Source organism: Polypterus senegalus, chromosome 1 (assembly GCF_016835505.1).
Source record: "Polypterus senegalus isolate Bchr_013 chromosome 1, ASM1683550v1, whole genome shotgun sequence".
NCBI classification, from domain to species: Eukaryota; Metazoa; Chordata; class Cladistia; order Polypteriformes; family Polypteridae; genus Polypterus; species Polypterus senegalus.
This window is the reverse complement of record NC_053154.1, coordinates 206,910,747-206,935,631: the sequence shown is the minus strand read 5'-3', so window position 1 is coordinate 206,935,631 and position 24,885 is coordinate 206,910,747. Positions and strand designations below refer to the sequence as shown.

Sequence of the window (24,885 nt, the reverse complement as noted above, 5' to 3'; positions counted from 1 at the left end):
GTTGTGGGTTGGAGAGTAGTCCTTTTCAGAGTTATCAGCGTCGCATCTGGGAGCTGGAGGTACATGTAGCAAAATGAAGAACCATGATGAGAGCTAGTACACTACAAAATACTGCTGGTATGCAATTGAAAGTGTTGGTAATCAAAAGCAAAAAATGAAGAAGTAGTGAGCCCACTTCAAACTTTGAGTAAAAGAATTAAAAGTAACCAGACATGCATGTAAATGTAAACAATTTTAGAGGGCAGGGCAGGGGGCCATCTTTGAAAGCGTGTAGATACAAATGTATATTAAAATGGAGTAGCTTGTGGTGGGCACTTTAAGCTTAAACTGACACTGATGGTCCAAAGTCTTTGCTCCCATTATGATTGTTGTACATGGTCTTACTTATATAGTATATAAAATTGAAAAGTGGGGGAGGAGGTGCATTTATAAAAAAGGAGTAACATTGATTAGGGGCAATATTGTATATAGGGGCTTACTGCTATTGTCATATACATTTATATAATGGAGAAAAGAAATCAGACAATTAAACCTCTGAGGTTCCTATCCCCCTCCCAAAGCCACTGTGTCTCTCCTGTTTGGTCTTCGATCACAGGACACCACTTCTCTGTTTCTCTCTCACTCCCTTTATACTTCCTGCAAAGCAACATCAACACACCGCTTTAGCACCTGGTACTGGAAATCAAAGTTTATAACAAAATTGCTAACCATTGACCTTCACAACTTCATTGTGCTTTGCTGAACTTTCTCCTTCCATTTCATACCTTACTGCAGATGCTAAACATTAAACACTTAAACAGCTTGCTGGTACAGAGGTCAGATGTGACAACAGCCCCACAAAGATCCAACAAATTCTTAACAGAATTAGTGGATTCCTTGTTCTTCTTTAGTTCAAAATGTTTACTTTGGTTCATATGGTTTTTCAAGGAGGACTTACCTATATCATCAAATGTCATGCTCCTTCATACAGTAATGGCACCCTGGTAAATGCGTATTTGATTTTTCTTGTTGAAGCCAATCTTTGTAATCAGCATTTCAAACCATTTCAAGTCAAAAGCACAATTTCTTGGAATTACGGCTGCTTGCTAAATCACTGGGATATGTTTAACATACACAGTTTAATTTACTAGTACCTTGTATTTAACATTAAATGCTAGCACAACACTAGTAATTTGATTTCCAGGCTAATGGCTACTACATAGCCATACCAGTTCATGCACAGAACACAACTCAATGTAATACTAAGGTGCAAGGATATGAAATGTGATATTAAGGTGAGATTTGTTTTTTTTTGTTGGTGAAATATTTTGTTTCTAATGACATGTTTTTATTTTAATTCACTTTAATATTTTCCATGACTTTTGAGTACCATTTCAAACTTTTTAGAATTTCAAGGACTTTTCAGTACTGGATTTTCGCTTGTTAATTTTTCATGACTTTCCAGGATTTCCAGTACCTGTATAAACCCTGCCATAGGTATATGTATATTCATAACTTACTTCAGAGTTGGTCCCAGGGGGTGGGTTGGGAGAAGGCATTCTCAGTACTAGCTAGTTGATTCCATTAACACTCCATATGCCTTCTGTTCAGAATAATGAGTGGAAGAAAGCTTTCTTTTATTCTCATTATGTCATTTGCTATTTTTGATTCAAATTGTTTCCAAATACAATAAAAACATTAAAAAAAAAATGAATGTCCTATTTGCAAACTTAGCCATAAACAGAATTAATTGAAGTAACACATACATGAGATTGAGTGAGCAATGTTGTCCTGCAAGTGGGATACTAAATGACTAATGAAATGTAAACAATTATGACATAATAGCTTTTAAAATAAAATTTGCTTCCTATGATTCTATTCAGTTACATGAGGATTGTGTTACCATTGAAGTTCATATATGCATATTTTCCGAATCTCCATGAAGACTCTAGGAAGTTCTGATATAGTAATAAACTCTGTATATCTAAATCAACTTTAAGCTTTAAAAAAATTTCCCTTCCCAGTGCCCTGCTCTGTCCAGGAAAGAACTGTATTTATGCTACTTTACCCAAGTATAACTCTGTCGCCAACTCAGGAAACTGGTAAATAACTTTGGCAATTATTCTATATACTGCAGGTACAGAGGAAATGCAAAAATGTGGATAACAACAATGATAAAGACTCACCATTGCACCACGGTAATAGGCAGTAGTGATGGTCTTAAATCGTTCTTGACCAGCAGTGTCCCTGTCAAGAATAAACAAGTCAGGAATGTTGACCCTCAGAGGGACTGTGACTAATAAAAAATACTAGTCCCATGCAGGACACTTGTAAGATGTAGAATCATTCAGTTTGTCATCTGATGTATCACAGTCTTTGCTTTACTCCAGGTTCAGTTTATCAATAAATATTTAATGCTTATTTTTAAAGTTATTACATATAACTGGTTTTGCTACTCAAGTAAACATTCTTTTAATTAGTTGTAATACTGTCCACTTATTCATTTCTGAACCTGCAACCCTATAATGATAAAATGCAGATTTATAAAATGGATGGTTGCAAAAAGTATTAATAAGTTTTGTAAATATGCAATCTTATATGGATCTAGCATTACCACATTAATGAAGGGTCTTTTTTGACTAAATGACACAAGTGACTTTATTATAAAACCTCCAAGCTACAAAGAAACAAACAGAAGATTTCTAGATAAAAATACTGAGATTGCAGCTTTTATAAGATAAGGTGGATACAAGAACAAAAGAATTGAGTTTAAGAACGGGAGACTAACCACCTTTGTACACATGGGTGGGAAGTACCAGCACTACATCAACAAAGCTGGTTTTCTTTTCTACACTGTGGTACTAATGCTTTAATTGGCCTTTTCCCAATTAATTTTCTGTGTTGTTTTCTCCATTTATTTTCAATTTATTCATTTATAGCACAGTTTACTGAGTACAAGATAGGAGAATTTAGGCAGGCTTACAAATATAATAATGCAATATTAATATACAGTACATAACTTTACAACATTTGCATACATAAACAACCATATTTGGGTAAAGAGACATTTGTTTTGTCACCTGGTCCTTAGTCTCTGAAATTATTCCAAATGTTGGACAAAAGAACAGCTATGAAGGAAGACTAAAGAAGGCAACATCTGGATGATAAATTGGACTGGACTGCCAATACTGATTCTCTGTGTAAGAAAGGTCAGAGCCGACTATAATTCCTTAGAAGGTTTCCGTCCTTCAACATCTGCAATAAGATGCTGCAGATGTTCTACCAGACGGTTGTGGCAAGTGCCCTCTTCTATGCGGTGGTGTGCTGGGGAGGCAGCATAAAGATTACGGACGCATCACACCTGATCAAACTTGTTTGGAAGGCAAGCTCTATTGTAGGAATGAAGCTGGACAGTTTAACATATGTGGCAAAGCGACGGGCGCTAAGCAAACTCCTGTCAATCTTGGAGAATTCACTGCATCCAATGAACACTGTCATCTCCAGGCAGAGGAGTAGATTCAGTGACTGACTGCTGTCACTGTCCTGCTCCACTGACAGACTGCGGAAATCGTTCCTTTCCCACACTATGCGACTCTTCAGTTTCCCCTGGGGGGTGGGGGGGTTAGGGGTAAACGCTACCATTATTCAAAGGTATTGTCTGTTTTTACATGCATTTTTATTACTCTTTAATTTAATATTGTTTTTTTGTACCAGTATACTGCTGCTGGATTATGTGAATTTTCCCTTGGGATTAATAAAGTATCTATCTATCTATGTACACAAGAGAAAGAAAGAAAGAAACAAAATAAACTTACCAAACTTGGAGTTTAATCTTTTTACCATCAACGTCCACCGTCTTTACTTTAAAATCAATCCCTGTAATGACAGAACATCCAGATTTATTTTTTCAGAAGTTTTCTTGAAATTCAATATAAACATAAGTGAAGTAAGCATTTTCATGAAACCGGTCTGTTCTAAAAATGAAAGAAATAAAAGTAATTCCAAAGGATCATTCCATGTCAAATCAACCAATGGCCCATTCACAAATTCTGGAAAAATTACCAGGTATACCATAGTTACTCGAGACACCCTGTAACGTTTTTTTGACGTAAGATCAATACTTTCCAAGATACAGCCAGTTAACCAAGGGGAGACGGGTGTCAATTTTATTTAGCCTAATTTTTTTAATCACGTTTCACAAGTCCATAGCTCAAGAACTAAACCACCGAGCAGGCTCAGAATTTGCATGCTGGTACAATAATTGGTATAGAGAGAGACAAAATTAAAGCATTTGGTCCAGATAACCATGCATTGTCAAAGCAGCCCATTGAAACTGAGCAAAGTTTAATCTGAGTTTTTGGCTTTGCTATGTTTAAACCTCAGAAATACATATTTGTAACCAACACAGACTTTTATTTTTTTTTCCTTATTCAGAGAACTATATAGGCTTGCTTTCTGAAAAAGCAGTAAGCAAAAAATTATCTATATCAGGGTTTGAATAGCAGAACTCTCAAATCCAAAACTCATTTTGGTCTTCAATTTCAGAGCACCCAAGCAGCATGTGGGAACTTGCAGATAATTTAAAAAATATGTTCCACTTATTCTACATGGTCCCTTCTTTCTCCTAACACAAACCTTACCTTTATTATTACATTTTTCATGTTTATTATCCATCCAAAGCTGAGGCCGAATGCGCCAAGTGTCAATAATAGTAATCATTGACTTTTCAATCAGTAAGTTATCAAAAATGTCAAACTTTTTTCATATCAAATAATGATGTCCTATCTTATATTGCTGACCAGAAAATGCAATTCCTCATGGCCAATACAGTACCTGGTACTTGAGAATACCAGTATTATATCACCACAGAAGATGGCAAACTCAAAGTCAGCTGGGTGTCTGATGAAGACAGTCAATTGACTGTCCAAATATTCACCACTGAAGCAACGGCTGAGATCCTGCCCTCTCACAATCCCAACCCTGATGGATCAGATGCGCCCCTCACATCAGACCAGTATGCTATTGTTGGCTATGTTGGGATGAAAGATGTTGGATTGGTGTGATTCGTGAAAAAAGTGAAGCAGAATCAAACATCATATGTTTCATTCATCCAACCTATTCTTAACAGTCACGGAGCAATTAACAACTGGGTCGGTTTTAAGATGACATTTACGAATGTCTAATTTAATGATAAAGTAAACTACGAGGTGTGGTCTATGGCCGGGAATACCCTCAGGCCACCAGATGGAGCTCTCCCTGCAGCATGGAGGTGCCCCGGATACCAGCAGGGAATCATGGATGGTGCAAAAAAAAAAAAAAAGTTGGCACAGAAGATGGTATATGAGACTTTTAGAATGTATTGTGTCATTATGATGGGGAATATGCGATGCTTGAATATAAATGCACCATGAATGCATTTGTATGTCGGCATTTTGCTTCACCACATCGAACCATTAATCAAACATCGAAGCTTGCACATCGATCCTGAATGATCCTCAAAGCAGCTTTCTGTCACATGTAGATAGTAAACAGAGGCTCTGACATCACATTCCGACTTTTATCACACTGCAATCCCTGACTCATGCACGCATCGTGCTAATTTCTGAGGATGTGCTTAGAGGATGCGTAAAATGAATCCTGGGAACACATGGCAGCTATGATGCGTCCACGTTTTGAGCATGAATTATAAACGAGCCCTTACTGACAAAATGGTGAATTTAACCCATCTTTAGAATATAAAATTAATTAAGATTCACATAAGAAAAGTAAGAGTTGTTTTTTGAAAAAGAATGTAGAACACAGGAAAAATAATTTAAAAAAATGTCTGGACATTCCAGTGCATTAAGCTGGTCAAAATGATCATTTCACATTTGAAAGGTCTGCTGGTCAAATCTTGATGAAGCTTCTTGTTTGTTTATAACCTCTGAAAATTCCTATGTAGGTATCTAAATATGGAAAAAAAACAGTTAGAAGCAGGCTTTCTGAAAGCCTAAACATGGCAAATCCAAAGACACATGTTTTGTTTCCATTTTTGAAGGTCTGCTCCTACCAAGGGGTGTCATCAGGACCAAACTTTTTGATTTTGTTACATACTATACCTATAGTGGCACTGAGGCCAAGGATTTTTGCTGGCAATCAGAAGGACCCCAAGGAAACATAGGGGAAATGTGCAACCTCCGTAAAGGCAGTGGTGGGACTGGTATTAAAACCATGACATTGGAGCTGTGCAGCAAAACTTACCATGGCATCATTGGAACACCCAGAATTAAAACAGTCAGAAATATAAAGTTTATTCAGGCATACGTTTACATACATGTATGAAAAATTAACAATAATGTGTTAAACATTTATTACACATACTATCAACAGCTTTTGATTAGAATAATGAAAACTACCACTTGCTTTCTGTTTGCAGTCACCCTCCATTAATTTATAATACACTATGGTTGTGCAATACATATAGAGTGGACAACTGTTATAACATCACAAATGAAAAATAGAGTGGTATATTTTATGCAAAATATTCAGCTCTTTTCATTACTTGCTTCTGCGGTCATTATTCAGTGCTCATTCTTTATGAACATTAGGGGGCTTTTTTTGAGACTTTCGAATTTTCAGACTTCCATTATCTCTAACCTGCTCTGCATGTGTATCACGGGACTTGCTTCCAAAGGTTGTAATTATGGCGTGACTTGACCGTCTCGTGGGACATGAAAGTGTCTCTCTGTCTCTCTTCAAAAGATCACGTCTCTTCACAGGAAAAAAGTCTCATCTCAAGTTTTTTTTTTTTAATAATAGAGTGATTAGAGTTTGTGTAGGTTTGAGAACCAGCCAGCAGAGTACCTACAATTATGTTGTCACAATATAGTTAAACAATAATTACTCATTTGTTTTTAAAATGAAATTTTTATACATTTTAAAAAATATAGAGCCTGTGCTTTTTAATTTAAAACGTGCCTCAAACAACAGAACAAACTCATTTATCCAAAAAAAAAATTGTTCTCAGAGATTGATTTGTGTCTTGAGATTGCAAAATTGCTGTAAAGCAACAAATCCATCATCAATGGTGTTCACATCATTGTCTGTCTTCCTCCACAGCAGCCTTTCATCTCTAAGTTTGTGATTTCCTATAGTTTGTGAAAGCTTCATTTGTTATTTTGAGTGCTTACAGTGGTTATGGCAGTGTTCCCCAACCTGTGGGCCATGGCAGCATTGTAAGTGGGCCCTGGTGGTTGATCCCGGATGAAACCCCAACCCACTAAAAGCAAACTGACACTGGGGCTCAAATCACAGTGGCAACAATGAAGGTGAATTGCAGCCAACCACAGGTGAAACCCCATCCACTAGTTCAATGATCGCTCTCAATGTGGCAGTATCGCAAGTGGACACTAGTCTAAACTGTTGATTCACTAGATTTTATATCATTAATCTGTTGATCTGCCTCATTCTTGCCCATCTTAATGATTCTGTCATGAACAGTTTTTTTCATATAGTAGAGTGTCTTTAATTTTTTTTAACAGTATCTTCTTTATTTTTGAAGTCAGAGTTGTTTGGCCAGATTTTAAAAGCACTTTGTTTACATAATCTCCATCCAAAGAAAGTTTTTCCATGCTTTACAATCTCACAAGAAACAGCAAAACTTGCTGCAGTCACATTACTTGGAGATTGTATCCAGTTGCTGCATATCGACCTTGATTGTTACATTTTTTGCTTAAATTCTGTCACCACTTTTTTCCTTTGTTCTCTGAAAGAATTGTTTTTTGCAAATACTTCTTGTTTTCTTAAAAAGTGATGTTCAAAATTGGATTTTTTGTTCTGGGATAACTTTTCATTTCAAATTAGGCATTTTGGAAGACCCATATAGTTTTGTGCAAAACCATGATTTTCTTCCCATTTGGCTTAAAAATCACGGTTTTCATCTTATGTTTTCACTGTTTTTTCCTAGTTAGCATCTTGTGGTTTGGCATTTCAGTTTTAAATCACTCGAACATGTAACAGCACAAAGGTGACTAATACTACAACATGGTTTAGTTCTGTAGTGAATGTCTTTACTCTCATCCATCCTTTCCTGAGTAATGTTTGCTCATTTCTGCAGTCATCTGCCCTTCACTCATGTTACTACTACAACTGTGCTGAATGAGCAGTGCAAAATATACTCACCAGTCTGAACTCAGCTGGCTAAAATATGTAAATAGGAGAAATGGGAAGGAGTGGTGGTGATTTACCACAACATGTATTTGAAAGATTTAAGAATCACAAACATTAAAGCAGAGGTGCCCAATGCATCGATCATGATCGACCGGTAGATTGCATTCAAAAAAAAAAAATTTTTAAACGTTAGTCTATCATTTATCCTCCCTATGGCATTTGCCACTTGATTGACATACAGGGCGGCAAGTCTGAGATCTCTTTTCTTCGAACATACTGGTCATCCCGCACGCACTATCAAATGCGCGAGCTACTGCAAAACTCCGGCTAAGTGATCTAGTTAGCCTTTCAATTAATATCGACTAAAGAAGGGATTAAAAAAAAATGTTTGGGGAGGGTATGGGCTGAATGTTGAATTGGAAGAGGATTATTTTCTCTCACAATGTCATAATCGAAGTGTGTTTGTCTAATCTGTCAATCTATCATTGCTATTACAAATAAGGAAAATGTGGAAAGGCACTTTCGAACTGTTCATAAAAACTACGAAATTGACTTCCTTCCGAAAAGCGATCTGAGAAAGAGAAAGGAGAGGGAACTAAAATCACAGTTAATCGGACAGCCGTCATTTTTCACTCAGCTGAATTCAAAAGCAAAGGCAGACACACGAAGCATCATTCCGAGTGATATTTGGGGAACATCCAAAACCTCGTGTCAGTGCTGGAGACGCAATGGAAGGCATTGATAGACTGAAAGCCAGAAGTCTACGTGACCATCATCATCAGGTCCTTCCATGAAAACCCTAAATACAAAGAGGACTGTTTGACTTATGTTAGGTAGATTGCCCAGAGGGGACTGGGCGGTCTTTTGGTCCGGAACCCCTACAGATTTTATTTTTTTCTCCAGCCTTTGGAGTTTTTGTTTTTTCTGTCCACCCTGGCCATCGGACCTTACTCTTATTCTATGTTAATTAATGTTGACTTATGTTTATTTTTTATTGTGTCTTCTATTTTTCTATTCATTTTGTAAAGCACTTTGAGCTACATTTTTTTGTATGAATATGTCCTATATAAATAAATGTTGATTGATTGATTGATGTGCGCAACTTGACAGCATACGCTACAGAGCTGATTGAAAACTGCCTGTCAGACTTTGACAGACGGTTTCAAAACTCAGCTTTACTTGAGCTAATCGCTACATTTAAGTGCTATCCATTTAGGGAAGATGTTCAGTGTAATTCACCCGCATCAAAAATTGCAACACTGTTTCACCTAAAACTCCTCTACAGTGGAGGATGAGATTTTGACACTACAGGATGACATTCAGCTTAAGTCTGGGGCTCTTGGACAGTTTTAGAACTTACTCACAGAGGAAAAGTACCCAAAGTTGAGGAAATGTGCTACCTCCTTGACTGCATTATTCGGATTTACTTATTTATGCGAGTCAGCCTTTTCCCACATGAAGACTATTAAATCCAAATACTGTAGTTACCATAAAAGTATTGAATTGTTATTGTGCCATAAAGGTTATTCAGTTATGCAAGGTATACTCAGTATATAGATAGACTAGCAAAATACCCGCGCTTCGCGCCGGCTAAGTACTGCCTTAAAATTTTTATTAAGAAGAAAATTAAACCTTTTTAAACTGAGGGATAATATACCAATAATTATTTGTTAAGGATCTCTTTGTATACCACATTGTGAGTTCGGCCCTCCGGTTGTAATATGACCAAGCTGTGCGCTGAGCTTACTCTTGAGCATGAGTTTCATGGTTTGTTTCAATTACGACAGTATTTGTAGGACTTGTGTTGAAGAGACATTCGGCATCTGTCAAGCATTGTAAGTATACAACCGGTTTCATCGATAACTTCACATCCAGCTTTTGAGAGTTGAAACATTCATAAACATCAAAGTGTCCACTACTGAAATCGTCACCTGTCAATCTAAAATGTTTAAGAGGCATTGGCGGTAGTGACAAAAGGTGTAAAATAGTTTGCCCATTACGGTACACTTGAAAGCGACAACCGAACAATTCAGCGGCAGCTATCAACTCACATGCAGATGCATAGGTGAAGGGCTTAAGCATTTCACTTTTATAGTGCTCCTGTGTAGTATAATTATCTCCTGTACCGTCATCAGTCCACACCTTGAACCTGTCCCAGTCATTCAATACATAAGACACAATGTTTCTCCAGATATGGCCGTGCAATATGTAACAAAGAGAATGGAAAAGGTAGGTGCCATCTCCGGGCATGGAAACCACTCGGTAAGTGACCGTTCTTTGATCGATGGTGATCACCTCGATAGACATGTTAATGGGGGTATGGTTGGAATGATAAAGGAAATGGGTACCTGAACAATGTAAAGTAAGTCTAAAATACCTACACAATACCTATAATAGTAATAAATGAACAATAAAACAGCGGAGAAGCCGTGGATTTAATAAAAAGGCTGTAGTTATCAGCAGGGAGACGTGAATCCCGTGGCGAAGCAAGGAAGGCAATGTGGCCCATAAGTAACAAAGACCGTTAAAAAGTTCAATATGTCAGCCGACAGTGGCATCACACCACCGAAATAAATACTGTTGAGGATGCCAGGGGCCATGACCCAGCCGGGACGCCTTGGAGGACCGGAAGTGGGCGTGCGCCCATCTAGGATCACGTGGGGGCCGCCTTCCTGGTTGCTTTGGGGCCACGGGTTCAGGGCATGGAAGCCCCACCCTGTAGGGGCCCGTGGTCACCGCCCCAATGCCTTGGGAACCCTGGACCCCAGTACTTCCACCACACCAGGAAGTGCTGGGGGGGAAGAAAAGCAGGGACACCCGGAAAGCTTCCGGGAGAACAGCCGGCACTTCTGCCACACTGGGGCGTATCAGCGGAAGATTGTCGGGGAGCACCTGGAGCTCATCCGGGTGCGGATAAAAGGGACCGCCTCCCTCCAGTCGGCAGCAAGAGTCGGGTGGAAGAAGACGGAGCTTGGAGGAAAGGAGTGGAGGCGGTCAGGAGGACTGAGCAAGGCATTGTTGTGCGGCCAGGACTGTAAGGGGTGATTGGTGCTGTGGCACTGGGTTAGTGCACTTTCCTTGTGTTTGGAACTTGTAAATAAACGTGTGTGGAGAAAGAACATGTCTACCTGTCTGTGTCCGGGCTGTACCCCACAGTACGTACATTGGTTTCGGTTAGCGCAGGGAAGCCACCTACCAAATTTCGTGAAGTTGGGGCCATAAAGAAGAAAGTTTAACATGGCGGACGTTGTCGACCGTTACGCGTAGAATTTCAAAATGAAACCTGCTTAACTTTTGTAAGTAATCTGCAAGGAATGAGCCTGCCAAATTTCAGCCTTCTACCTACATAGGAAGTTGGAGAATTAGTGACGTTGGAAAGTTCAATATGGCGGCTGACAGTGGCGTCATACCACCGAAATAAGTACATACATTGGTTTTGGTTAGCGCAGGGAAGCCACCTACCAAATTTCGTGAAGATGGGGTCAGCCTTCTACCTACACGGGAGTTGAAAAATTAGTGACATTGGAAAGTTCAATATGGCGGCCGACAGTGGCATCATACCATCGAAATAAGTATGTACATCAGTTTCGGTTAGCGCAGGGAAGCCGCCTACCAAATTTCGTGAAGATGGGGCCAAAAATAAGAAAGTTCAACATGGCGGACGTTGTCGACCGTTATGTGAAGAATTTCAAAATGAGACCTGCCCAACTTTTGTAAGTAAGCTGTAAGGAATGAGCCTGCCAAATTTCAGCATACACGGGAAGTTGGAGAATTAGTGATGAGTGAGGGCTTTGCCTTTTATTATAGATAGATAGATAGATAGATAGATAGATAGATAGATAGATAGATAGATAGATAGATAGATAGATAGATAGATAGATAGATAGATAGATAGATAGATAGATAGATAGATAGATAGATAGATATAGTCATTTTTAAAGTAGGTAGAACATTTTGACCTGGTCATTTTAAAAAGTAGCTTGCAAGCCGAAAAAGTGTGGGCCTCCTGCATTAAAGCATATATCCAATCTCAGGTACTGAAGAAAACTCTGGAGAACATATCATTTGACTGGAAATGTAATCTCAGGCAGTCCATGCACGGGACAAACAGCATGATTCACATATAGCTAAAGAAACATCTAAATAAAAAATAATATTAACCCATAAACAAACTATCTTTATTAAATTACTGTGAAATAATATGTTGATACATGAAAATGTGACTGTGTCTGTTGTTCTGAGAAGAGCCGCAGCCACATGGTCAAAGAGCACATGTGGCTTGCAAGTTGCCAGTTGCCGACCCCTGAACTAGAGGATTCAGTTGAATTTACTGTAAAACAGTATAGGTTGTAAAGATAATGTAGTGTGAATGCATTAGAACCCGCATGACATTTCACCTCTTTAGAAATAGTTTGAACAATAGTGACACATGGAAGCTCACAGCAAGTGAAACCCCAGAACAGACGAGAAAACAAATGGACCAAGGCTTAAAATGACTTGCCTATGAAACTCCAAGTCCTGCTTCTTGTCTCTCTCTTTATATATATTGCAGACATGCACACTACACACACATTATAAAATGTCAGGCAGGATAATCCGGAATCTTACTCAGGAGAAAAGGAGGACCATTGCTGAGAAGCAAAGCCCTAGCATCCTGTCTGGGAAAGGTATGAGACTCTTGCTGAGACAGGAGGCCAAAACAAAGGAACAATGGGGGAAGGTGCCTTCACTGGAATATGTTTATCCCCAATGCGCCAGATGGCAGCATCCCAGGACCTTGGTAATGTGGTCACATGCATGGCATAATGGACCATGAACCAGCACTACTGCAGGGATTCATAATCCCATTTTTTTGGGGCTTCCCCTTGACCAGGAACTGCTGCCATCGGGCTATGCCTTGGCACTGGAAGTACTCCCAGATCTGACATAAAAGGAATCTGTCCAGCCTCCTCCAGTGTAGTCAGAGTAGAGATCAGCAGCAAGATATGGGAACCCCAATCCTGCCCCAGCCTTATTTACTGCTTTTCACAGACTATGGATTCAATTATTTAACAAGCCATCCAGTTTAATAATGTGGGATTAAACATACTCTATTATTTTGAAACCATGTTAAATTATGAAACACAAAGAAGCAGCGCTCATGCTTCCAACCTAGCAAGGTGTTGCCATAATTATGCAGTCCAATTATACACAAAAAATACAAATTCTTGAGAGCAGAGAAACTGATAGTTATCAGAGGTAGTGTAGATGATAATAGGAAACTATCATTTCAGCTAGCAAGGACAAAAGGGTCCATAACAAAACGTAAATATTTGCTTTCTTACCTTAACATGTTATACAAATACAGGTAATAACCTGCCGTACTTTAGAAATAATAAAAAAACATGTATCTACTCAAGTGACCACTATAAATTAATAATACCCGCTTTGGTTTGTGCTGTATCCTAATGTACTTTGCAATGCATTGTGTGATTCTGTACTCTGAAATATAGCATATAACATAAAAGTATAATTAGGACCTATAGTTTTAATTTGTTACTTTTATTTTGCTCTTGAGCTGAAAAGGTACTTTGTGGTTTTTAAAAACTTTGGCAGTTTTCCAAAGCTTAAGTATTATATTGAAAAAAAGCAGACTGCTTCTGCAAAAGTGAGCCAGTTAATGAAAACAACAATGGCATCACTTCTTTTTCCCATATGTAAAACCTTATTTTGCTTCTCAAATTATTATTATATAATTTTTTTTTTAAACAAAAAGAGTGAAATGTTTAGTTCTGTTCTTTTTTTATCTCTGAGGCAAAAGAAAACATGCTCACAAACACAACAGTCCATGCTCAGCTAGATATAATATCACCAGAACAACGAATGTCAAAAACAGAGACTGTCATTGAACACGTACCCCTAAATAGAACAGCCACAGATTAAACGAGTTACTTGGATAAATATGCTGGTAAACTATGGAAGGGCTCACCACAATGTAGTATTACATCCAACACATGACAGTGAAAATCATATCCACAGCCAAGCCAAGTTTTTGTTTCCTCAAAGCCTAAAATTCAAGTATAGTAATAGTATGTTAAACAAAAAAACAACAGTAAGACAGAAAACAAATATTAAAATATTTCAAACACAAAATTACCATTACATTATTTAAAAGGTACAATGTTTCCTGTGAAAAAGACCTTTTTACAATAATTTGTACCAACAGCTTTTCTAATCTTAAATGCAGCATCCATCAATTCAGGAGCACCTCTAAACCTGCCCTGGGTGGAAAACAAGAGAATACAGGCCCAGGAAACACTTTAGTGTCAGACAGCCAACACATGAGGTGCAATAAGCACCTGACAACACAGTGTTTGCCATTTCCTCTCAACTGCAAGTGTCATTTTCAATTTATCTTTCCCCAAGACATATAACAGAGTATTTAATTTAATGCTGCTTACATGGTTATCATGTATGGGCAAAAAGTGTTCATTATTATTATTATCTAAAATACAAACCTTTGTGCCTTTTAACATGAAGGAGTGTTATCAATAAAATGTGTTAAAAAATAAAGCCCTGTAACACTTTATGCTCACACATGTACCCTAGTGTGACAAGGGTCCCCATCATATGCATCTTGTTTCTTTGAGTAAAGATTTGAATCCCAAATCATAGCCACAATCAACAATTTCACACACTATTTATTCCTGACAGGGATTAATGGTCACCTCTTGTATAGCAGCACTGTAAAGTGTTACTTCTGGGTGACTAACCAAGAACATTTTTAACCAAAAAAAAAACAAAAAACAAACAAACACTGAAATAGTCAAATTCTGCACTACTAATCGCATCAGAGTAACACATCCTAAACTCTGCATTAAGGCATATGGTTTGAGGTTAGCCTACATAACTCGCAGGAACCTTTCAACTTTTAAAACCACTCAATGGATGACCAAGGGAACCAAGGTCAAGGGAACAGAATTAATTTTCTCCTTCTCCTTTTCCTGTGAAACTGTGTCACTGCCTTCTCAATAAATAAAACTGGCATTTATTGTGAAGTAGTGTACTGGTGTGGTATTTGATGGCTAAGAGAGAAAAGGATTTAGTTTAGTAATAATGCTAAATCCATAAAATCATTTGGGAAAGCAGAACAACTATGAAATCACTTAATCACTGACAATTCAATGGACCTACCCCTGCTCAGAATATTAAGATTCTGTAATCTAAGCCTACAAGATTCATTGTTCTGTGATTAGGGTCCAGAATTCAATTAAAACTTTTCTCAAGATAAATACACAGTGACAACTCGTATGTAAAACGCATTATCTAACTACAAGATGTAAAAGAAATAATAAAAATGCTAAATACAGTCTTAAAAAGTTAACTTCAAACATTTCTAATCACATCTACATTGCTTACTACACCATTGTAAACAGCATCCAAAGAAGACACTGTACTTCTGTGAGTTAATAATATTAATGTGTTACTGCAGTTCTACAGAATTTCCATTGAGTCTTTAGACCTTTGTTCCGGAACCAAGCCATCTGAAAAATGCTGGGAAGGTGCAAACCAATAAATAAAAACGTACCTTCTGGATATTAACAGTGGCACAGTGGGTAGTGCTGCTGCCTCGCAGTTAGGAGACCCGGGTTCAGTTCCCGGGTCCTCCCTGCATGGTATTTGCATGTTCTCTCCGTGTCTGCGTGGGTTTCCTCCGGGTGCTCTGGTTTCCTCCCACAGTCCAAAGATATGCTGGTTAGATGCTTTGGCGATCCGAATTCGTCCCTAGTGTGTGCTTGGTGTGTGGGTGTGTGTGTGCCCTGCAGTGGGCTGGCACCCAGCCCGGGGATTGTTCATGCCTTGCACCCTGTGTTGGCTGGGATTGGCTCCAGCAGACCCCCGTGACCCTGTAAATAGGATATAGTGGTTTGGATAATAGAAGGATGGATGGATATTAACATCACATTTATATTTCACTAGCAGAATACCCGCGCTTCGCAGCGGAGAAGTAGTGTGTTAAAGAAGGTACGAAAAAGAAAAGGAAAAATTTTAAAAATAACGTAACATGATTGTTAATGTAATTGTTTTGTCATTGATATGAGTGTTGTTCTCATCTCTCTATCTATATATATATATATATATCTATATATATATATATATATATATATATATATATCTATATATATATGTTGTTCTCATATCTATCTATATATATATATCTCTATCTATATATTATATATATATGATTGTCAAAGTTATTGTTTTGTGTATTTGGCGGCAGCGTCACAAAGTTTTTTCGTCTAGCAGCATCAGAAAATGTACCACGACGTCTGACACGCCTCCTTTTTACTGTTTTCTCACAGCTTGGATTGCTGCTGTCATATATATATATATATATATATATATATATATATATATACACACACACACACACACACATACATACATACATACATACATACACACATATATACACATACATATCTTCATATCTACATATCTATATACATATCTACATATACACACATATATATATATATATACATACCTATCTACATCATATATACACACACATATATATATATAATTTGTGTGTGTGTATATATATATATATATATATATATATATATATATATATATATATATATATATATATATATATATATATATATATATATATATATATATATATATATATATATATATATATATATACACACACACACATATATATACACACACACATACATATACTTGTGTGTATAGCTTTTATATATGTGTGTGTATAGCTTTGGTCACTGAGTGCAAGGGAGAAATAATAAAATATAGTCTATAAGTTATTAAACAGTAAAACATTAACGTTTTAAGAAGTACAGGTACATTGAGCACTACTGGAGTGGTTGGGTAAACTACATTTTAAAGACTGTGTAACACAACAGGTAAGTAACTAACAGCAGCTAAAATATATATGGATCATCTCTCGGTAGTAGATCCCTTTTGAAAGGCGCTACACGACGGCTGTGGTATAGAAATTACATTTTCTATGTGAACGCTCAAATTTGTGCCTCTGGTAATGTGCCTTACCGCATTTAAAGAAAATTAGTTTTGTGTCCTCTGCAGTGTTAAGCGAGAAAGGCTTTAGTTTGGAACAAAAGGAAAAAAGTTGTAAAGAAAGGAAAGTTTCCTTTTTCTTTTATATAGTATAGAGAGATGTGTTTGCTGACGTTATGATCGCCTTTTGGGGACAGTCGCGGTGGGTCTTGTGTAGACTGGTGAGACGTCCCCGCCATTAATCGGCTGTGATGGCACTGTCAGTCCTCTACTCGTGTGCGTGTCTTCATAATCCGAGGTGAGAACCTCATAATCGTATACGTGCAAAAGAAAGTGTGAATCGCCTTAATATTATTTTGCGTGGTGTACAAAAGGGGTCCCGTGTTTGCACTTGTCTGGGCTATAGCGCAGGGGAGGCATGAAAAAAATTAAAAGTGCTCACTTTGACTTAAGGCAGAAGCGCAGTCAGCGCCTCAAAGGCCGGCACAGCTATGCACGCTGGCTGCTCGACTTTTGCAGGGCAGGAGACCACAGTTTTTTCAGACACGTTCATGATATCAAAAGTCTCAGCGCTCTTTGGAGGTCATTCATATATTATATGATATATATGTATATATATATATATATATATATATATATCAAAATACCCGCCCCTCGCAGCGGAGAAGTAGTGTGTTAAAGAAGTAATGAAAAAGAAAAGGAAACATTTTAATAATAACGTAACATGATTGACATTGTCATGAGTGTTGCTGTCATATATATGCCTGCCTAAATAAGTCACCCTCGCTTTGCTCTTACTTTATTTACCGCTCATTTAATCACGGCTAGTGGTGGAAAAATTATAAAATGGAAGGAGGATGGCTTTACCAAAACAATTATTGATGGCGAATCGATTATTCATAAAGCTTGAATTGGTGATCTGTTTTTCTGTGTTAACCTCATATTTTTTCATACTTCTTCTCAAACTAAGGTGGTGCGAGGGTAAAATGAATCGGGATGCGCTGATCAAAGTAATCGGTGTACCAGGAAATCATGCATTGACAAAAGCTCCCTTTGCTTGTAATGCAAAGTGTGATTAAATGCATTATTTTTAACGCGTTATGGAGCACATGCATCGAAGCTTCTCAGCTGTGCTTGTGCTAAGAAAAGGAAAGATTTTAAAAATAACGTAACACGATTGTCAATGTAACCTTTTGTAAGTAGTGCCTGGAGGATTCAGTGTGGAGAAACTCTATAGAGACAGCGTGTGTATTAACTTGTGGATTTTTCTGTGAGTATTTGGTGGCAGTCTGACCAAGTTGCTTCGGAAGACGGCGTTAGCTGCAGAGCTCAGCTCAGAGCAAAATGAGATGAATGGGAGGGGAGATGATGACGTGACTCCCCCACAAACACAGTCTCTCGGAATTTGCATAAGCACACCCCTTCACCTACAATTTTAACTTAGTTATAAAGTGATCAAAACTCGTTTATATCCTCGTCCTCTCATTAAACTTGTATCCCGCATTACCTGTGGGCATGTGAAACGCCAGCGTAGCCTGTCTATGAACTTAATTTAAAGTTTAGGTTTACACCTTGCTTTCTTTCCGAGGTAGCAGCAGTCATGAATATGGTAGTATATGTCACTCGCTCGCTTCTTATTGTTTCGCTGCCTTCTCAATTATATAATGCATGTTTTCTTAAGGGCTTTTTTGGTGGTCTTCCTGGTTTTCTACGCACTGCGTTGACAGTCAGTTCACGTGATTACGTGAGAGGCATGATGATGTCACACGAAACTCCGCCCCCCCACGTCATTGCCAGCTCAACTCCATTACAGTTAATGGAGAAAAATACCTTCCAGTTATGACCATTAGGCGTAGAATTTCGAAATGAAACCTGCCCAACTTTAGTAAGTAAGCTGTAAGGAATGAGCCTGCCAAATTTCAGCCTTCTACCTACACGGGAAGTTGGAGAATTAGTGATGAGTGAGTGAGTGAGTGAGTGAGTGAGTGAGTGAGTGAGGGCTTTGCCTTTTATTAGTATAGATTAAAAGTGAAGAGTAAAAAATTGCAATAAGCTACAAAAACAAATTTCGTTTAATACTGAATAAAAGCGGACAAATATTTAAAAAATTTGAATAGGAAAGTCTTCAAACTAGCACAAGTGTTTTTAGGGCTAGACAATATCTATCCATATAAAACACAATGCAATAAAGAAGCACTTGAAACACCAAAGAGAGTTTCAGTTTATTTTAATAAATATGAAAAGTCACACAATTATTCATCTGTGAATATTCTTTCACACTGTTGCTTAAACAAATATGAGACCTGTGGCATTTATAACATATATGCAAAGATTTTAACCATACCACTCAGCTCATGTGAATATTTACATTACAAATTCTGTGCTATTTAGATGTCTCAAAACCTGACTGTGCTGTAAGATTTTCAAAGTTACACTTAATCCCAAAGGAAATTACCAAAAGGCCACCAAGTTCGGAAGCAGAAAGTAAAAAACAAAGGGTTTCGATGGCATACTTGTGTGCTAATTAATGCTTATAACTTTAAAGAGGAATGCATACATACAGTCACACAACTTCAATGTATTTTTAACCTGAATAAAATTATTGGCAAACTACATATACTCACAGAAACAAAACATATCCACCTATTGCATCAAGAAATGTGAAAAACTGTCTTGATTTACAATATGAGCAATTATTAATGTAATGTACAACTGGTACACATGGTTCTTTAACTATGAAGCCACTAGCCAATCACAATTTTAAGGATTATATGCTATTTATTTATAGAAATAGACGTCCACTGCTAACAATCTATCAATCCATTAACATGCAATGTTAAATCAGTTCAGGATGACAATGGCCCAAGGCAAGGAATCAGGACTGGACAAAGGACATTCACAAGGTATCCTTATTCATACATCAATCCTCTGCATATCAAACAAATTTATTTAAAAAAAGGAAAATTTACCATGAAGCTTTTCCTGTTTTTACTGCAGAATCCCAATTTCATATTAGATGATTTCACCAGTCAGTAAACAAAGAAAACACCAAAACTCTAATTGCTTGACTTTACCACTGGAGTCTACTGCTTATAAAATGTTGTCATCAATTATAAGTCTGTAATCTCTATCCAATGGGTATATTTATTATGTATTTAGTAATGTAACTGCATAAATTGAAAATTCAATAATCATACGTGTAGCTCAGGAGGACAATAAAAAAATAGTAGAAAGGAATGAAAAATCGGATTATCAAACAGATGGCCAGTGGCCAGATGAGCATGGAGAAAACAACAAATTAGTGTCCACTGCATATCTTGATGGATGAAAGTCACAGTTTAAAGTTTAGGGCTTATTTCATGGGCATGTACAGTCGGTGAAATATAGATATTATTAAACAATAAACATTTTATTTTAACATCGTGCCTATTTGAGTAACTGGATGGTGTTAGCAAATTTTGGCAGATCTACCTGAATGAAATGAATGAACATTACAAAGGTTAGAGTGCACTATTTTTCTGTTATTGGAAGAAACTTAATAATGACTGAAAGGCTATGTGTCTATGATAGTAAGGAATAGACAGAACACAGCAAACACTATGACCACTCCTAGAACACATACAGTATAACCAAATAGGTGTGTACATGTATATATTTTGTATATTATAAAATATGTGCAGAGTACAATGACATTCATATTTGAATGTGCTAATCAGTATGCAACAAATATATTTATTTAGAAAATAGAAAATAGTTTATATGATCTTTTTGACAATTACATTTAATATATTCTTGTTTATCGTGCCAAATTTCTCTGTACATGTAAATATACCTCTTTACATATAAAATGCAAATAGTTTAGCTTCTCCCTTATCTTTCAGAACTTATTAGTGCCTACACTCTAGAGTGTACTTTGTGATCGCAATACAATCTTCTTTAAAATTAGGAGGAAAATAAAAGCAGCACAGGAAGCACACCCACACTATGGAATTTTGTACCAATCAACATAATAGAAACTCAAAGGGTCTTGACGTTTAAATTAAAGATGAATACTCATTATTTTCAAAGAGCATACTCAGAGCTGCCAACAAGTTTATTTTATGTTGCTCTCATATTAATTTCTAGTAGCTTTTTGTTTTGCCACTACTAAATATTTTCAATTTTCTTTTTCTTCATTATCTGTGGTGGCAGATTTCCCTAAATGGATGCACTCTCACATTAGAAAGGCCTTCTTCAAGAACTTGTCTATCCAAATGATACTATCAGTTATCACCCGTCTATGGAATAATCCATTTTAGAATGCAGTTGACCTAGAACAGTTGGAATTTGAATATTGCTTTCATTATTTATTGTAGCGAAGGTTTCATGCAGTTTGATCATTTTTTCTATGTACTCTCCATGGCGTTCAATACAAGTTTTCCAGCACTTACAAAGTGCACAGATTCCTTTAGAAAAAAAAGTCTTTTGATCTTGTGCTCAGCTACTCATGCACCACCTTCTGTACCTGGTCGTTAGACATTCAACCCATTTCCTCCAAACAATGTTGCTCAAAGTGGTTTACAAGATGTCAAAAAGAAAGTGACAAGAAAAGAGAAACAAATAAGATTAGGCAATAATATTAAAGAATAAATAACAAAGAAAGAAAAAAAAAGACATGAATCTAAACCATCTTTAAAACAGATAAATATCAAGTAGAGCAGTAGCGTTCTTATATAAAGTGTCATGATTTAAGTTTCTAAGGATGAGTGTGGTGATAGGTTCAGATGGCTGGCGGAACAAAAAAAAAAAAAACAATAACTCTAGCTAGGCTGAGAAAAAAAAAATCTGAATGGGTTCCAAGGCCAAGACCAACCAGCACCCACTGACCATGTATAGTGGATGTGGAAGAAACTCAAAGTGCAAGTCCTTGATGGTTGCAACCGTTCGGAGTTTGTGGCAAAGCATTGTCATGTTGCAACAAGACATCTCTATTGTGAACCTTCACTGACTAATAATTTCAATAGGTTTCACATCATTTCAATGTACAAAAGGCAGATGACAAAATGCTACTCCTATGTGGTGCATGTTTCCACTAGCTCTCAAACTGTCAGATGACCTTACCTTAGCTGTGGACACCCCATTATACAGTGAGCCAGGCCGCTAAACAACTGAGGCTTCTCTAGCCATTCCAGTTTTTGGTTATGTTTAACTATTTAACGTATTAGTTACATAAGTACTTAAAACGAATATTTTATTTTGACAGCACTGTAAAGACAAAGTAAATATACTCCAGACAAAGAGGCATCTCCCTGTACATCTTTAAACACACAGGCCTGGCACTGAGCAATCTGAGGTGATTATTTAATTCATCTTTTTTCAATTAACTTTCAATATACAGTACCTCAACGTATTATGAGAAACATCCATTGTTAGTCCCACTTTTTCAAAAACTTTATAAATGATACAGCAGACACAAAGTAATATTACAAAGAAATGGCAATTAAAAATTTCAATAAATTTCAATACATATTCAACAGTATCAAATTAAAGAAGACGTATTAGATAAAAACGTGAAATAGCATCTGTACTTCATTACCAATTTATGCCTTCAATTTACTTTGTTTGGCAAAATACAAAAGTTGTTTCACAATGTTATGCAGAGCTTTTTAAATATTCAGATGATTATCTGTCTAGATTGGGCAATCTGTACCAGAGTCACCTTTTAAGGGAGGAGAAAAGTTTGATTGCAATTCCAGTTAATACCTCATGATGGACTGGCGTCATGTCAAGGAAATGTTCAAATTGACCTCTAGAGCACTTCATTGATGACTTCATCCACAAGGAGCATTCTCTATGTCATTTTTTTTTTTATTTGTCCAATAATGGCTTACAATTTTCTGTTTCAAACTCTATGTAAACTATGTTAACTCTTTAATACTGTTCTATTAGCCTTTTTAAAAAAAAGTCTCAAAAATGATGTATTACAGGAGTAAACTGTTCTACATTCATGCTGGCTGTCATTTAGAAGGGTGGTTCCCAGCATCAGCGGGTTCAGATAATTTATGGTTGCTAGTTTTAATTTCATTTTATAATGAGCGATTCATTCTTAATTGCAACCGACTTCTTCTTTAAATTATCTGTTCTTTTTCATCTCTTGGTTTATACTCAGAAATATTATATAATGAATAAAGGTACAGTTCCCCAAAGCTATGTTTGGATCAGATATAGATTTGACATTTAGTCAGATATTGGGTCAAGTACTCTCTCTATTGCCATCCATTCATTTTCTAAACTATTTTTATAGTTCATGATTGCAAAGTGTGCAAAAACAACTTACATTTTTCAACTACTGCAAAACTTATATTCTTTGTATTGAGCACAAATGCATCTATTGTGTATATAAATGATCACATTTTCATAAAACTATAAATCTTGAAAGTTTAGATCAAACATAAATACTCCGATTTAAGGCCATTCAAACTTACGGCTGAGGACCATAGGAAACCAACAGGGTAATAATATTCTATAAATAAAACTAACCGTAGTAATACATCTTTTGTTATAATTATTATTTTTATTATTTCACAGGGATCTCTTGTTTTCAGACTCTTTGAAGGGGCCTTTAAGGATTCTTTTGATCAGAGTGCTCCATATAGCTAATTTTTACTTAATCAGCATACACCACCCTCCCTTAAACCAGCGTTTCTCAAACTTTAAGGTTGAGAAACCCAGTTTTGTCTTTTTAACTCCATTGATAATACACTAGCACCAATTACAAACTGCCCCCTTGGTGAAACAAGCTGACATAGAAATGGGAAAATATATCACACAGTGACAGCAATTGCTTAGGCATCCCACTGCAACCCTCTTACGGACTAATGAGAGCAACCTGCAATCCAGCGTTTAAGAAACACTCCTTTACATGGTTAAGACTCAAAGATTTGTGTGTGCTGGTCGGTACCAGCAGTTAAAGTATGCATATCAGTGACCCACAGAGGCTCAACTGCAAAGACCTGTATACCGTGTGACTGACATATGGCCAAATAGCTGGATCCAAATGGAGCTGTAAAGTCAATATCATATTTTTTGTGGAGCAGGTTAGATTTGTTGAACTGAAAGTCATTGGGCTTGTTTATTTTACTGACCGAGTTAAACTTTCCAATACAACTGTTCCTGACCCTTTTCTTGACACCTAATAGCATGCTCACTGACGGAGCCAGTGCTACTCTGTACGAAGGGATAGCTGCATGAAGTTCAGCAGCAATCTCTGCTCCTTTTTTGTTTTTCCATTTTGTCATGGTAGTTAAATTCAGAAACATCAGACAGAGAAGACTGTTTTTTTAGCAAGGTCCAAAATCCTCATGCTGACTGATGCAGTCGGCACTTTTCCTCTGCTTTGCGAAAGGGTAATAACTACAGTGAGTTGCACTGCATTCTTGGCCCTTTTTTCTTTTTCCATTCTGTTTAATTATGTAAAACACGAGACATCAGAATGACAAATCCCTCTTCTGTTTGAAAGGTCCAAAACACGAATGTTCATTATTCCTCGTCACTACATTCTATGCATTGAATTCCGTATAAGCATTCATTGGTTGTCAGCTTTCCTACTGACTTTGTATACACAACCCAGCCCTTCAAAAAAATCAAACCTGTTTCATTCTATTTTAGCCAGTCACGCACTACTTGGTCTCAGGCAATATGTATGCCATATGCAGACTGAAAAATCGCTGGAAAAGTCACCTAATGTGA

The 24,885-nt window shown here is 37.1% G+C and overlaps 1 protein-coding gene across 1 annotated transcript in view; it reads right to left on the bottom strand.

The window, feature by feature from the left end:
- Positions 1–24,885, bottom strand: part of rab13 (RAB13, member RAS oncogene family) — an 89,905-nt gene that overhangs the window by 27,522 nt on the left and 37,498 nt on the right. Inside the window, exons 2-3 of the mRNA XM_039767921.1 lie at positions 3,795–3,855; positions 2,166–2,226 (exon numbers count right to left, since the gene is read on the bottom strand). Of these exons, the coding sequence (XP_039623855.1) occupies positions 2,166–2,226; positions 3,795–3,855 (122 nt within the window). The remainder of the gene's footprint in view (positions 1–2,165; positions 2,227–3,794; positions 3,856–24,885) is intronic.